The following is a 15,527-nucleotide window of genomic DNA, read 5'->3' as shown; positions in this document are numbered from 1 at the left end:
ATCCATCCATCCATCCATCCATCCATCCATCCATCCATCCATCCATCCATCCATCCATCCATCCATCCATCCATCCATCCATCCATCCATCCATCTCTCTTTCACTGAATCCTCTCAGATCTCAGATTGTTTCTGTTTTTTCCGTCTCTTTGATCTCAGCTGCTGAACGTTTGTGTCAGAAAACATTTTTAAATCAAAATCTTTCAGAGCCAAGCAATCAGTGAACATTGAACATATTCATTTATTTATCAGGCCAGAAATTGATTTTCAGTCAGAACAAATTAAAATGCTGCTTCACGTCCTGCTGAGGTAATCTGATAATTAAAGCTCCAACATTTAATAAACCAATTACTATTATTATTATTTTTTATTATTAGAAAAATCTGTTTAATCTTTATGGAGCCAAAGTTAACGAGTGTTTTCTTTGGAATGGATTGTTTTAATCATTGCTTTTGGAGATTTGTGGAGGAAATAATCGCCAGTCGCAGCCCTGTTGGGTTTCTGTTCAGCCTTAATGTGGCGAGTTCAGAAACATGAAACACTTTAAACAGCAGATTTGTTCAATTTTCCACAAACGCATGGAAACATTTTCACTCTGTAGCTTAATTTACACCTGAAATGTTACGCTGCAGCTATTTCCTCTCAACCTGGTTGACTTTATGTCACATTTTTAACTCGCCAACATCTCGCATCTTGATTTTCTCTCTCTGTAAATGTGTCTGTATCTGAGGAAATCTCAGGATTCAATTTACATCAACCAAAACTTACAATTTTATTTAATTTGTATCTCCTTAAGTCATTTTTTGTTGTTTGGTTGTGTGTTTGGAGTCATTGTGAAGCTCAAATATAAAATTAATCCTAATCTTCAGTTTTCTGTTTAATTATGATTGATATTTAGAAGAATTGGTATTTTATTGTAGATTTGCAACCAGATTATGACAGCTTTTTTACATTTTTCTGCAATAAATGCCTTCTTCAGTTGAACCTTACAGGATTTACTTTATCAGATTATATGTGAAGAAAGTTTTTTTACTGAAATTATTTGTTTATATTATAAAAAACAAGCCTTTTAATGGGAATGTTCAACTTTGACGTCAACTCTGACCTTTCTGTGCCGTTTATGATCAAATCTGTGTGAATGTCTCCTCCTGGTGGCGAAAGGACGGTACTGCAGCTCCACATTGAGCTGCTGTCACAAAGTGGAAACAAACTTTATAATTAATTAACTGGAGACTCAAAAAAGCCACTTGCTGAAAGAACAACACAAATGATCCCTAAAGTTGTTGCATTTTAAGCAATAAGATGTTTTTGTTTTGTTTTTTGTTGTTTTGTTTTGTTTTGTTTTTTACTTAAAGAAGCATTTCATATATTTCTAGTATTGTAAAAGAAGAAAAAAGGCTAAAATGGTTAAATGAAAAATCTGGAGAATGTGGCAATTTTTTATCTGATTAATCGTTAGTTGCAACAAGAAATCTTGACTTCTCGGCTAATTAGTTGGTCTAAATGTAAATGTAAGATTATATGTAAATGTTTGTGAATCAACAGGTTGTGTGTTTTTGTTTTGTTTTGTGAGTCTGAGCTCGTAAACGGGGAAATGTTCGCTTCGCAGCTGGGAGTTTGCCAGGAAAGTGTGTTTGGGTTTTATTAGCGTTTTGTTCCAGGATGAATCGAACAGATTTTAAAACCCGATTGTGTTGTGTTTCGCTGCATTGATTTGATTGTTATTTCTGGATCAGATTTTTACCTGGAGGATATCGGAGTGTGTTTGTGCTCCCCTCATACCTCCACAGAATCTGCATGTCCAGCCTCTTTGTTGAGCGTATCCGCTCTGGATCTTATTAACGCCGCCGGCTGAATGGCCGCCTCATCAGATCCTCTCTCTCCTTCTTTTATCTCTCTCTTTTTTTTATTTTCTCTGCCTCTTTGTCCGGCCAGAGCTGCGCTCATTTCCTTCTCTGACCGTAATCGTCATCAGCGGCTCTCCGCCGGCTCTTTCAGGGAGTTTAAGGCCGCTGTTCGTTCCCAGATCGGCGTCGTTAATGCCGGGGATAATCTGCAGGACGGCAGGCTGTAAAGCTGCCCAGTTCAAGCAGAGCGGAGACACTTGAAACATACAAAGGAAGGAGTTGTGTTTGATTATTCCCAGCGTTCATTAAGAGGCTGAGCGAGGTGCACGTTTACAGACAGAGTGATGCCTCCTGCTGCATTTCCTATCTGTGCTCAGGTGTTAACTTGGGCCAAAATGAACGAGTTGAAAGCACCAAGGTGCCACATTTTACTGAAATTATTTCAGTTAAAAATGCAAAATTATTTTATTTTGAATTATTTTTCTTTTTCCCTGCTAAGAAACAAATCAACGCGTATTATTTTAATTTTAAAAATCTGGAAAAGGGCCTCAAACTTGTACAGCCACACTTTGGTTCTGAAATAATTCACAATCAAACGAATCGGGTCTGATGGGATTAAATGATCAGATGAGCATAAAATACTCAAAATATTCTGTTTTTAGTTTTTATTTCAACGTAACATTTGGTTTAGATGTTGTATTTATTCAACTTTTTCTCAGATTATTACAAAAACTTCAACAGACTTTTTTTTCCATTTATTTATTTTACTTCCTTCATTGTCAGATTAATTCTGTTAATCCTGCATTCATTTCTGCATTTAATGCCACATTTATTCCTTCATTCCTCCATTTATTTTAAGTCTTGCCCTGATTTCCATATTTAGTTTTGCTTTAATTCCTGCATTTGCTGCCTTATTTCCAACATTCCTCCTTTTATTTCTTTCCTTTTCCCGACTTTTAGTCCTGAATGTATTCCTTCTTTACAGCTTTTATTTCCATCTTTATTCTCATCTTAACTTTTACGTTTATTCTTTATTTTACTCCTTTACCAATGTTTCTACCATTCCTTGATTCATTTTCACCTCCCTGCCTTTATTTATTCATTCATGTATTTTTTTATATTCTTTTTGATACTAATTGACGATTTAAGGTTTTGGATAAACTTTGGATTTGAAGGAGAAGAAAGAACCGATCCGTTGTTCAGATAGTAGAAATTAAAAGATGGAAAATCAAACAGAAAGTTAATCTTATGAGTTAAAAGCTGGTGGTGAATTTTCTGGAATTGTTTCTGTTTATTGCTTTATTTTGTCTCTTTTTCTCTCCTGTAATTCTCACAGCTTCAGATGTGAAATTAGTTTTACACCAGTAGGGGGCGCCATTTCTCCTCTAAGGTGTCCAGATCCAAACCTTTACTCATGTTAATTTAGTCAATTTTAAAATAAATATTGTGTCATTATTAAATTACTTGAAAATAGTCTCAAAACAACAATATTATCATTTATTATGGGACAATTTATCGTCCAGGAACATTTGTTATCGTATCAGACGTGGGAATATGAATATTTCAGTTCGATCTCATTGAAAACTTTGGAGTTTTTCTGGATGTTTGAACCGTGTTTTTGTTGTTTTTGTGCAGAACTCGGCGCCGACTCTGCTCTGTGAACAGGCGGACTGCTGGATTAACCGCCTTCCTCTGACCTCTGACCCTTCGGCTGCCAACTGCAGCATCTACAGCCGAGGTGAGCGCTGCTCCGTCTGCCTCCGGAGAGCTCCGTCAGGCCGTCAGTCTGAGTGTAAATCTGATTGCTTCCAGGTGAGGAGCTGTTCTGTAAGGTCACCAGAGAGGTCATGGCCGGTGGAAAGCTCCTAGCTTCTCTGTCGCCGCCTCCGCCTTCCTCTTCCTCCTCCTCCTTGGCGGCCCAGCTGTCCCCTCCACTGCAGCCGGCGGTGAAGGAGGAGCCTCTGTACCCGGCGGCGCTGCGCTCCGACATCCAGCTGCTTCCCCAGCAGGCCGGCATGGCGGCCATCTTGGCGACCGCCGTGGTCAACAGTGAGTACCGCCTCACTACCTGCTGAGGCAGTATTTAAAGTTAGATGGAGATTAAACTGATAAGAATATGAGCTAGAAGATCCTCAAAAAAGTTTTAATCATTCAGAAACTTTAGAAATACTTTAAAAAATATATTTTAAAGTAACATGGATCAATAATTTTTTCCAAACTTGCAGGAGTTTTTCTTGGTTCTGGCTTTTTTTGGATGAATAAAAAATATGTATGGATGGATGAAGATGGATGGATGAAAATGGTTGGATGAAGATGGATGTGTCCAGTTTTCAACCTAACTTTTTCTATTTTTGTCAAATGTTCTTCAGTCGTTTCTAAACCTTTATATTTGTATTAAATATACAAACATGTTTTAGTTTTATGTTGGTAACTCAAAAATACAAAGAGCTTTACCTATAATAAATAATAATAATAATAATAATAAATACTACTACAACAGACTGGAGCAAATGATCATGTCAGCAAAGCAACGCAGAACGTCTGAAAGTAAAAATATTGTTTTTGTCCTCATAAATGAAACTCTTTACTTTAACAGACTTTTCATCATTGAATAGAAAACATTTGACTCACATTTCCAGATGCTGAGTGCTTCAGTTTTTCACTTCGGTCTTAAAGATTTGTCATTGTATGTTGTAATGCTCAATATGGCCACTAGATGTCAGTGTAACTCTGGAGGAAATAGACGCTTCTTTTCTAACAAACTTACAGACGAGACACTTCATGCAGTTTTACACTGTAGGAAGTCATTATAGGTGATTGAAAATACATAATAGAACATGATTAATGTCTGTAGCAATCATGCATCATTGTCCTTTGTTAAGGTTTGGATTTATAGAGTATCAATAAAGTTGAATCACGGCTCCTTCTCCCTCTGAATTTCTGTTTTTCTTGGTCAACAGAGGATATTTTTCCGTGCAAAGACTGTGGGATCTGGTACCGCAGTGAGCGGAACCTGCAGGCCCACCTCATGTACTACTGCGCCAGCCGGCAGAAGCAGCCGGCTGCGGCCTCTTCGCCCCCGCAGGACAAGCCCAAAGAGTCGTACCCCAACGAGCGCATCTGCCCGTTCCCACAGTGCAACAAAAGCTGCCCCAGCGCCAGCTCTCTGGAGATCCACATGCGCACACACAGTGGTGAGAGACGTCTTTGACGTGTGGGGTGGGCGGGTCGGTTGGACGCGGTTAACTTTCCCTTCACCGTCTCTTTCCTCAGGTGAGCGTCCGTTCGTTTGTCTCATCTGCCTTTCAGCCTTCACCACTAAAGCAAACTGTGAGCGCCACCTTAAGGTCCACACAGACACACTAAACGGCGTCTGTCACGGCTGCGGCTTCGTCTCCACCACGAGGGACATCCTCTACAGCCACCTGGTCACCAGCCACATGGTGTGCCAGCCGGGATCTCGCAGTGAGGTCTACTCTCCAGGACCAGGCCTTCCTAAACTGCCCCTCTCCACCGGTACGTCCAAATATCAGTAGCCGAGTTTCCATTACAAATGTGTGCAAAATCTTTACAATCTCTGATAATATGGAATAAATACTTTATCATAGGCTCAGTTACTTTTCTTGCCTCCCCAGCAGGGTAAACACTGATTATGTTAAATAGGGTTTTTAGACACCAGTAACGGTGACAGTAAAGATATAAGCTAGTTTTACAAAGGATTCATTGAACTGGGAGGGGGTAAGCACCCATTTCCTGTCAACTTTGAACATTTTTTTAACATAAAAACGTAATGGGTTGCTGGCGGACTGGTTTGGAATCCCTACCACCCGGTTGAGCAAGTTTTGTTGGGGAAACCCTGACGTTGCTCTCGCAATATCATTAAAAATCATGGATGTAAACATTTACATGACATGCATTCATATTTCAGCTGTGGTGCTAGCGTTCATCACCTTTCAGCCATTAGAGGAGACGTTGACGTCTCATTTGGGCGTTGGAGCAATAAGCCCCATTTACTTAGTAGTGGCTACATGTACTCAGTGTTTTGGGGAAATTGTAGTCAGCAGATTTACAGAAGGGCTATGGACTCAACACATTTAAATGACAAATGAACTTTGGATGAACTGAGCGATGCTGTGAGAGCTCTGGTGGAGCCAGCTGCTCATTGTCCAAGGAGGCCAGTGCCTACAAATAATAGCGTTGCTGTTTTATACAATCTGGCATAATGCGCAAAAAGTGTTTCCATTGCAGTTTTGGAAAATTGTCGTGTTTCCATTAATCCTATTTATTTTTGTAATGCCATTTTGCATAATTTTATGGTCAATGTAAATGCAGCTACCAAGACTTTGTGTTTCTGTCATTAGGGTTTGTATTAACACTCACTATCATCGGCAGGTCTGAGCCCTGGAGACTCCGGTGTGGTGCTCAAGTGTCAGGTTTGCGGCCATAACTCTGACTCGCCCGCCCAGCTGCAGCAGCATGTTCGGACCCACCTGGAGGTCAGGGTCCCGGCTGAAAGGAGCCCCACTCCTCGTCAGAGCACCCCCTCGTCGGCCGAGCAGCCCCAACTGTCCCCACATGAGAGGGAACCACTAGCCTGTGTTCCCAAACCAGATTCATCAAGTCCAGGAGCAAACGGGGGATCAGCAACGCCTCGAGACTTCAGTTCTCCTGACGCTCAGATTTCAGAGCTGAAGATCAAGGAGGAGCCGCAGTCAGAGTCTGAGACGGAGGAGCAGCAGATGGAGATGAAAGAGGATGGGGAGGAGGAGGAGGGTGGCGGTGGAGAGGATCCGGATCAAGAAGTTCGAAAGACGACAAAGGAAGAGATAACCATGTCCTCTTCCTGTCAGACATCAAACTCTCCAAAGAGTCCCCCTAACCCAACCGTCAAGGCCGAACCAACCAGTCCCACACCTGGTTCCAGTCCTGCCCACGTTGGAGGAACAGGTTCAGGCGTCGCAGGAGGATCAATCTTCCTTCCCCAGTACATGTTCAACCCTGAAGCAGCCATCCTGCCACAGGCATCAGAGATCCTGGCAAAGATGTCCGAGATGGTCCACAGTCGGCTGAAACAGGGCCAGGCGGTTGTTCAGAGCAACCCGGCCGCCTTCTTCACCTCTGGACCTACCGCGACTGCAGCTGCAGCCACTGCCACTCCACCCCAGAAAGGAGCCACCTGCTTTGAGTGTGACATCACCTTCAATAACATCAACAACTACTATGCACATAAAAGGCTTTACTGCTCCAGCAGACACCAGGGAGAGGGTGCGAGCTCGGCCTCAGGGTCTGGAGTCTCTGCGCCAGCAGCTTCTGGCGGACTTCCCAGCTCGTCTCCTCAGATCGGCGCATCAAGCAGAGCTGCATCCGTCTCTCCAACGAACTCTGAGCCTCCTGCAGGAACCGGAGTGGCAGAATCTAAGAGGGTGGTTGAGGTAAAGACAGAAACTCCTGCAGGGAAAGAAGGAGTGTCGTCCTCTTCAGAGGGTGAAGGTGGTGGAGGAGGAAGGGCAAGCGAAGGCAGTCAAAGTCCTGCCAGCGGTTCTACAGAGGACATGGAAGACGACCCTAACAAAACCTTCTGCGAGGCCTGCAACATCCGCTTCAGCCGTCATGACAACTACACCATTCACAAACGGTTCTACTGCGCGTCTCGCCATGACCCATCCAACCACCGGGCCACCCACATGTCCAAGACCTCCAACACCGCGGCCTTCCTCCCTCAGCCCATCCGCACTCGCAAGAGGAAAAAGATGTACGAGATCCACATGGCTCGAACAGAGGCGCTAGCTAATGCCGCCGCTGCTGCTGCCACCTCCGGGGCTTCTGCTCCCTCTCCCTCCGTTCTGGGTTTGGTGGTGAAGCAGGAAGTCTCTCCCGGCGGTGCGGGTGGCTCCAGCCCCGAAGGAGATGGCCCCATAGACCTGAGCAAGAGACCTCGTTTGAGGGAGACTCCTCGGCACAACAGTGGCGGCGGTATTCTCCCGGCTCTTCCTCTTACCGATTACCACAAGTGCACCGCCTGCAGCATCAGCTTCAACAGCATTGAGAACTACCTGGCCCATAAGACCTACTACTGCCCGGCCACCACTCTGCAGCCCCACACCCTGGAGCAGCTTCACAGGCTCAAGAGGTCGGCCTCCACTTCCCCTAAGAGCAGACCCCAACAGGAGCGGCTGGACCTCCTCCATCCTGCTGAGGCTAAAGCTTTGCCTGCTGAGTGGGTCACCCAGGGTCAAGGGGCATCCCCCAGCCCGCGCCCCTCTGCCTTACCCGCTTCTGGTGCTGCATCTCCCTCGCATGCAACACTCGCAGCCACTCCAGGAGCCGGAGCTAAAGGAGCGGCTGCCAGTTCCTCCCTAGCGGTCTGCCCGTACTGTCCGAACCGACCCATCACCTGCGACCTGGTGGAGCACTTCAAGACCACCCATGGGCTGGTCTTAACCGTTCAGCCTCCGCCGGAGACCCCGCCGCGGCCCAGCAGGGCGGTCAGCCGCAGCCCAAGCCTCAGTCCCAGGGATGAGGTCACCGGCGCCACCACCCCCACCAAGCAGGCCAAGATGGCCTCCCGTGTCCACAGAGACAGCGTTAACGGACAGACCTGCAGCGGCGCCGCTTCCCCTGCGTCCCCGCAGGTGAACGGCAGCCCGTCAGCAGGGGGAGGATCGCCTTCTTCTGCCTCGCCCCTGCCCGTGTCTCCGCCCCGCGCCCCCTCTCTAACTGTCTCACCCGTGCCTGAAGCTCTGCGGGAGAAGGTGGCGCCCGTCCACCTTCCCGAGAGCACGGCATCCAATCCCATCGCCGGACCCAAAACGGCGGTAATCTCTCCGGTCCAGAACGGTAACTCCCGCTTCTGCCGGCTGTGCAACATCAAGTTCAGCAGCCTTTCCACGTTCATAGCTCACAAGAAATACTACTGCTCCTCCCACAGCGCTGAACACGTCAAGTGAGCTCTCTAATCTCTCTTCTTCCCCGTCTCCCGTGTCTTTCTGAGTGGATTGAACGCAGAGAGGCGCCCCCTGCTGGAGGAACCGACACGGATGACTGTTACGTCCCATCCTCTGCAGGTGGTGTTACGAACTCAGTGGTTTCGTCTCCAGATGGGTCAGTTTTCACACACTAAGAGCTGAGACACGTCCTCTTCACCTTCCCGACCTGAACGGAGGGATATTTCAAACAGACTCAATCGTTGTTAATGTTTTTATTCTCTGTGCATAATGTATGATGTCTGAAAAACAGAAATCTATGATATGCTTTTGTTTCAACACTGGCTCTTTTTCTAGTTTGTTTTTTTCTGGGTGGAAGAAGCAGAGATCACCGTGTTACTAATTTACCGAAGGATGGACACTTTCTTTTCATACGCGCAACATTATTTTTAGTTTTTCTTCAAAGAGCAAGGGAGAAAAGAAATGTGAAATATTTATCTTTGAGTCCTCACTGATTTCACGTCGACAGAAAACTACCTACCTGTTGTCTGAGAGTATTTGTATTTTTTATTTGTATATTTTTTCATAATGTTCGAAGGCCGTGTTTGGATCAGGTGTGCTGAAGTGACTTTTCTAAGTGTAGATATGTAATATCTTCTCACAGTAATCACTGGGATCACACTGAGCTTTGTTATTATCACGTTAGCGTTTTGTTAGCTGGTGGTGAGGGTTGTGTTCATTTAAATTTTTTATTTTTCGTCTCTGCTTGTTGCTGATTAGATGTTCGATTAGATCGCAGCGGCTCGCTGATTGTTGAAGATGATGATGAAGCCCTGCGGGTTTCAGGTTAAATTAGTTTTTACCCGGTGATGAAGGCACAACATTGTGTTTACGCTACATGTTCCCATGCAGCAGGACAGTGTTAGCTCAAACTGTGAATACTTTTTGATTTGGAAAGGACGCATCAGGACGCAGTGGGGGCGATCTGTCACATCATCACTCAGTCTGATCGACTGGCACTTAAAGCTTCACGGCCTGAAAAACTAAACTCATTTTAACCTCGTTCCCTCAGAATGCTATTTATTCTTCCAACATTTTGGATTTGATCTGATCAGACACATAAGCAGCCTGTAAATTGTCAAAATTAAGAAATTAACAAACAAAACTATTTTTTGCTGCTGATTTAAAGGTCCATTATGTGGGATTTAGTGCCACCTAGTGGCTAAGTTAGAACTACTGCTAAATGCCGTTGGTTTGGTTTGTCCCCTCTCTGTTACAGTAGGTGTTTGTTGAAATCTCACCAAGTATTTTTGGTCTAGTTTCTAGTATCTTGACACACTTGAAATAAGGCAAAACTAACTCACAAGTAACTTTTCAGCAAGATGGAGGAGCTTGTTTTAAGTAAATAAGTTATTAATGTTGATGAGACTGAAAATCTCTTGTCCATCCATCCACTTACACCCATGACCCCACTGTCCCTCAGTGGGGTCATGGGGGTTGCTGGTGCCCATCTCCAGCTGGCGTWCCGGGCGAGAGGCGGGGTCACCTGGACAGGTCGCCAGTCTGTCGCAGGGCAACACAGAGACACACAACCATGCACACACACACTCACACCTAGGGACAATTTAGAGAGGCCAATTAACCTGACAGTCATGTTTTTGGACTGTGGGAGGAAACCAGAGTACCCGGAGAAAACCCACCATGCACAGGGAGAACTTGCATGTTCTCCCTGAGCATGCAGAAAGACTGGGGCCGGGAATCGAACCCAGAACCTTCTTGCTGCAAGGCAACAGCTCTACCAACTGCGCCACTGTGCAGCCTGAAAATCTCTTGTTAAAAGTGAAATATTCTGCCAGTGGAACGAGTTTCTTAATCAGCTTTAAGGACTTATTTATCTAAAACCAGCTCCTATAATTGCTGAAAAGTTACTTAAGTTATTTTGGTCTTATTTCAAGATATTTGCACCAGAACATTAACATTTTGTAGATAGAAAAAAAGTGGTTCCAACAAAACACACAGATGTTTTCTAGAAAAGACAAGTAAATTTCTGAGCATAAACATTTGTTAGAAACAACTCAGAATTTTTTAGATTAATTTCAGAAAATTTCTAGAAAAAACACAGAAATTTCTGAGCTTAAAAATCTGGAATTTTTTACTTTTGAAAATTCCAACAATCAAAGATTTTTTACTGCTAAACTTAAATATGTTCATGTTTTTTCAAGCATATTTCTCAGATTAATTTTTCTAGCAATTTTTTTTATTTTTCAAACTCAGAAATTGACATGAGGAAAATCCCAATTTTATGCTTAGCAGCATAAAATAATATGACAATGGGAACAAGTACATTTTCATCCAGATCAAGGATTTAAAACAAGCTCCTGTGTCTTACTGAAAAGTTACTTGTAAGTTAATTTAGTCTTATTTGACATTAACTAAGATATTTACACTAGAAACAAAACCAAGATACTTGGTAAGATTTGGTGTTTTTGCAGTCGGGACTGTTGTGACAGCAGTCGCTCCAACCTCATCGTACCATTATGGACCTAGAACTAAATGGAGCCCAGAAATGGTTCGGGTCAGTCAAATGTCCCGCTTTTATAATTGAAACGGACTAAACAACGTACCAAATCGCTCTGAAACGTACCATACAATACCGAGGCTTTGCTCAAATACAACGGTTAATAATTGGTTTTCTGCTGGTTGGTCATGTGACCCAGTCAGGGTTTCTGACTGGGAGGTTTATAGGCAATAAAACTACCAGTTTGACCAGATTTAACCTGGATGCCACCAATTATCACCTAGAAAATTCTGTTAAATGAGACATAATGAAGGATTCATGAATAACTTTCACACTGGATGAAGACCTTGCTACTCTGTTTTGGACCTAGACAATCTTCTGGACATGGTTGGAAACGTGACCTGCTGCGCTCTTAGCATGTCACAGCTAGGCGTTATCACCATTTCTCATGTCAGAGAGACATTTCATCACGCTCTATAGATCTGCGGTTTGATCTTACCATGACCGCGATGCTGAAAAACACAAAATCCTGCCAAGTTCTTTGGTCTAAGTTTGAGTGTAAACTTGAAATAACTTTTCAGAAAGACATAGGAGCTTGTTTTAGGTCAATAATCCCCTAATGTTGACTGAAAAAACTTATAAACCATTAAACAAGACATTTTCTGTCTGTGGAACCAGTACTGAATGAATGTAAAACCTTAAAAATTCTGCCAAATCCAGCAAAACTTTGTGCTTTTTGACAGTTTACTACTTCAACTTAGAAAGTCCAGTCAACTTCTAAACAAGTTAAAAGATGTCAGTCTGTCTTCTTAAGATTTGGCTATTTGATATGTCTTTCAGTTTTTATAAAATCCTGATTTAAGTTTTATTCAAGTTTTGGCCGTAGTTATTTTTACAGTGTAATCCAAACGGACAGAGTGCGCCCTCTAGTGACTGCCTCTTCACAAACAAAATGCTGCTGCCTTGAGGTTTTTTTTTTCTTTCAATTAAGCACATTTATTTTTGTAATTCCATTTTGCTCTTTTTTATGCGAATAGCACAGATTGGTGTCGAGCTCCTAAATGCACAATTAGGCCTTTTACAGTAACAAACTTCACAGAACTATAAGTTGTTGCAGAAATTATTGCAATAAATAACATCGTTCTTTTGAGGTCGTTTAAGTAAAATATTGATGATAATAATTAAAGGTTGCAATCTTAAACATAAATAAACATTAATTGTGCAAAAGACACACAGTGGAGCTGGAAGACATGTTAAATCTCCCCCAGAAAATAAACAGAACAACCAGAAAAAATAAAAACAATAAACAACTGAAACCGTATTAAACTGCATTACAGAGTCTAATAATTGCTCTTCAGTTTATTTCCGTTTAAATTTATTATGCGACTAACTGGTGGATTTTCTGGGCATGCTCAGAGCGCTTCCTGACAGGAAGTAGGTTTTGATGCGTTGTGGTTTGGTCTCCATCCATTTCCAGGTCCTCTTAGTAAATCCTGTTTGTGTTTATATGTAAAATATTCAGATCTCTGATTTCTGGAACATGCTAGTAAAGTTTTATCAGAGTAAAAGTTCCCAAATTCTCCTTCAGTTTTTAGCTGCTGGTGTTTCCTGCAGCCTGAAACTCGGATCTGTTGCCACAGTGACAGGAAGACAAACATTCACTGCAAAAACATAAATGATACCAAGTATTTTTGTCTACTTTATAATGCAGATATTTTCAGACACTTGAAATAAGACAAAACTAATTTATAAGTAAATGTTCAGAAGCTTGTTTTGAGCCAATAACTCCTACTTGTTTCACATGATTTCACTTATAACAAGGGGAAAATGTTTTGTTATAACCTGCCAGTGGAACAAGAACTTTTTAATAATTATTGACTTAAAGCTCTTATATCTTGTTGAAACGTTTCTCATAAGTGAGTTTTGTCTCATTTCAAAGGCAGACAGAAGTGGTTGGCAGGATTTTTTGCGTGTTTGAGTCGTTTTCATGCCGTTCGTCGCCCCGCTGGACTCTGCAGCTCTGAGGGAACCGAGCACCCAGTTGAACTCAGCCCCAGTTTGTTGCACTGTGTCAAAATGTGCTGAATGTTTTTAGTTTTAGCTACTTTTTTTTTTTTTTTCTAACGTATTTATGTTACGCAGCACTTTTTCCCGGCCTGAATGCGTCATCGCTCACCTTGAAGGACTTTTTCAAAGATTTTACTTTTTACGTTTTAATTAATTCAACATGTTTTTTGTAATGATTCCTTTGTCTATAATGGAGAAAATCACATCGAATGTCAAACACTTTTATTTCAATGTTTTTTATATTTTTTTTTCAGCTCCACTACACTCTTGTCCAAACTATGCATGGGAAATAAAACGTTCTGAGAGACACTGAGTGGTTCAGAGTGAGTCTGAGTTTCTCCTGCGTACCTGAGAGGAAGTCCTTGACTCCTCGCCGCCTGCTCCTCACTCAATTTGTTTTCTTTTCTTCAGAAAACGTGCGCAGTGCCGTTTCTGCTTCACGGAGAAAAAGGCTGAATGAATCATCAGCTCTGCTTTAGAAATGAACCTGTGTGGGCTTATTCAGAGCTCCAGGGCCGAAACCATTCGCTGTGCGTAAGACGAGCCGATCCGGAGCGCGGCCTTCAGTCCGGGGATTCAAAACCAAACGGAAGCCATCTTGGCGTCACGGCGGAACGAGCAGAAAGGAAAACTGATATTTAACTTTTAGTTAGGAAAGTTACAAAAAAGCAAAAGCATCATGTTGCTCCAGAAAAACTCAGATTAAACTTGTATTAATATATCAATAATTACACTTAATAGTAAGAAGATGTCCAAAGTGCGGCAAGGGGGCCATTTGTGGCCCTTGGATACATTTTGTATGGCCCTGACTGCAATTCAAGAACGGCACACTGTGAGCCTCTGACCCTTTCTGTAATTTACTATGTTTTCCCTTTTATCATTTTTCTTTTCTTTCCCTTTTCCTTTAACTTTTTTGTTTTGTAAAATTAATTTTTTCTTACATTTTTTTATTTGTTACTTTAAAGCTTTTTTCTTGTTTCTTTTCATAAACTTTTTTCTTCTTTTTGTCCAACTTTTTTCCTCTTTCATTTTATTTTTTTATTAGTTTTTTTTCCTTTTAATTGTTTTCTTATTTCTTATTTGTTCTTAACATTTTTCTTTTTTTCTGATTTTGCATTTTTCATTTTACTTCTTTTCCTTTTCATAAACTTTGTATTTTACATATACATATTTTTCATCTGCATCAATGATGCTGGACTGGACTAATCATTGTTCTCATTATAAATGGTTCTACATCCCATTCTAGTGGAACCACTGATCGCCGTCATGGTGCAGGACTTGGATGCCGGTTTGCAGGTTCCGTGTCTGCAGCTGCATGCAGCCCCTCAGTGACGCTCTGGGGAACCTGTTGCTGCTGTCAGTTAGCGTTAGCTTCAAAGATGAATCTGTAACATGCGTTTCCCATCCAGCAGCTGACAGCTGGGATTCTGCAGCGATGAAGGAGCCGCTCCAACATCAGGGAATCAGTCGCTCCACGTGCTTCCTGTTTCTCTTTCCAATCACAAAAAGAACAGAGAAAAAGCCTGAAGCGTCTAAAAGCTCGTGTCAGATCATCCGTTTGAAAATCGAAAATGTAATTAGCGATTCTTGAGATAAGGGACAAAATAGGTAAAAAAAAAAAAAAAAACAAGGTAATTATTCCTTAAGCTTATGTATTAAAATATGACAAATAATGTTGAGGAAATGTAAAGACCCCAGCTGCAGGCTCCCAGTGGAAACATTGTTTTAAAAGTTACATTTTTACTGGACCTGACCCAGAACTTTGTCATCACCATCTGACAAAAATAAATATAAAATTATTTTAATGATCCTGTTAGTGATATTTTTACTCAGTTTTACAGATAAATGCTTCTCAAAAAACAAATTATTTAAAACAAAAAACAAGCTAACCGAAGCCAGTCAAAGCTAACCAGAGCTAACCGCAGCTAACCAGAGCTAACCGAAGGTAACCAGAGCTAACCGAAGCTAGTCAAAACTAACCGAAGCTAACCAGAACTAACCGCAGCTAACCAGAGCTAACCGAAGCTAACCAGAGCTGACCGCAGCTAACCAGAGCTAACCGAAGCTAACCAGAGCCAGCTGAAGCTAACCAGAGCTAACTGAAGCTAACCAGAGCTAACCGAAGCTAACCAGACCTAACCAAAGCTAACCAAAGCTAACCAGACCTAACCA

At 42.4% G+C, this 15,527-nt stretch overlaps 1 protein-coding gene across 1 annotated transcript in view; it reads left to right on the top strand.

The window, feature by feature from the left end:
* Window positions 1–9,095, top strand: part of zfpm1 (zinc finger protein, FOG family member 1) — a 108,127-nt gene extending 99,032 nt beyond the window's left edge. The window contains exons 5-9 of the mRNA XM_008412557.2: window positions 3,483–3,585; window positions 3,660–3,896; window positions 4,808–5,041; window positions 5,121–5,363; window positions 6,240–9,095. Of these exons, the coding sequence (XP_008410779.1) occupies window positions 3,483–3,585; window positions 3,660–3,896; window positions 4,808–5,041; window positions 5,121–5,363; window positions 6,240–8,794 (3,372 nt within the window). The 3' untranslated portion in view covers window positions 8,795–9,095. The remainder of the gene's footprint in view (window positions 1–3,482; window positions 3,586–3,659; window positions 3,897–4,807; window positions 5,042–5,120; window positions 5,364–6,239) is intronic.
* Window positions 9,096–15,527: the final 6,432 nt, after the last annotated feature.

The sequence above is a fragment of the Poecilia reticulata genome, linkage group LG6 (assembly GCF_000633615.1).
Source record: "Poecilia reticulata strain Guanapo linkage group LG6, Guppy_female_1.0+MT, whole genome shotgun sequence".
NCBI classification, from domain to species: Eukaryota; Metazoa; Chordata; class Actinopteri; order Cyprinodontiformes; family Poeciliidae; genus Poecilia; species Poecilia reticulata.
The sequence above is the reverse complement of the archived record's forward strand: the minus strand, read 5'-3'. Positions and strand labels throughout refer to the sequence as shown.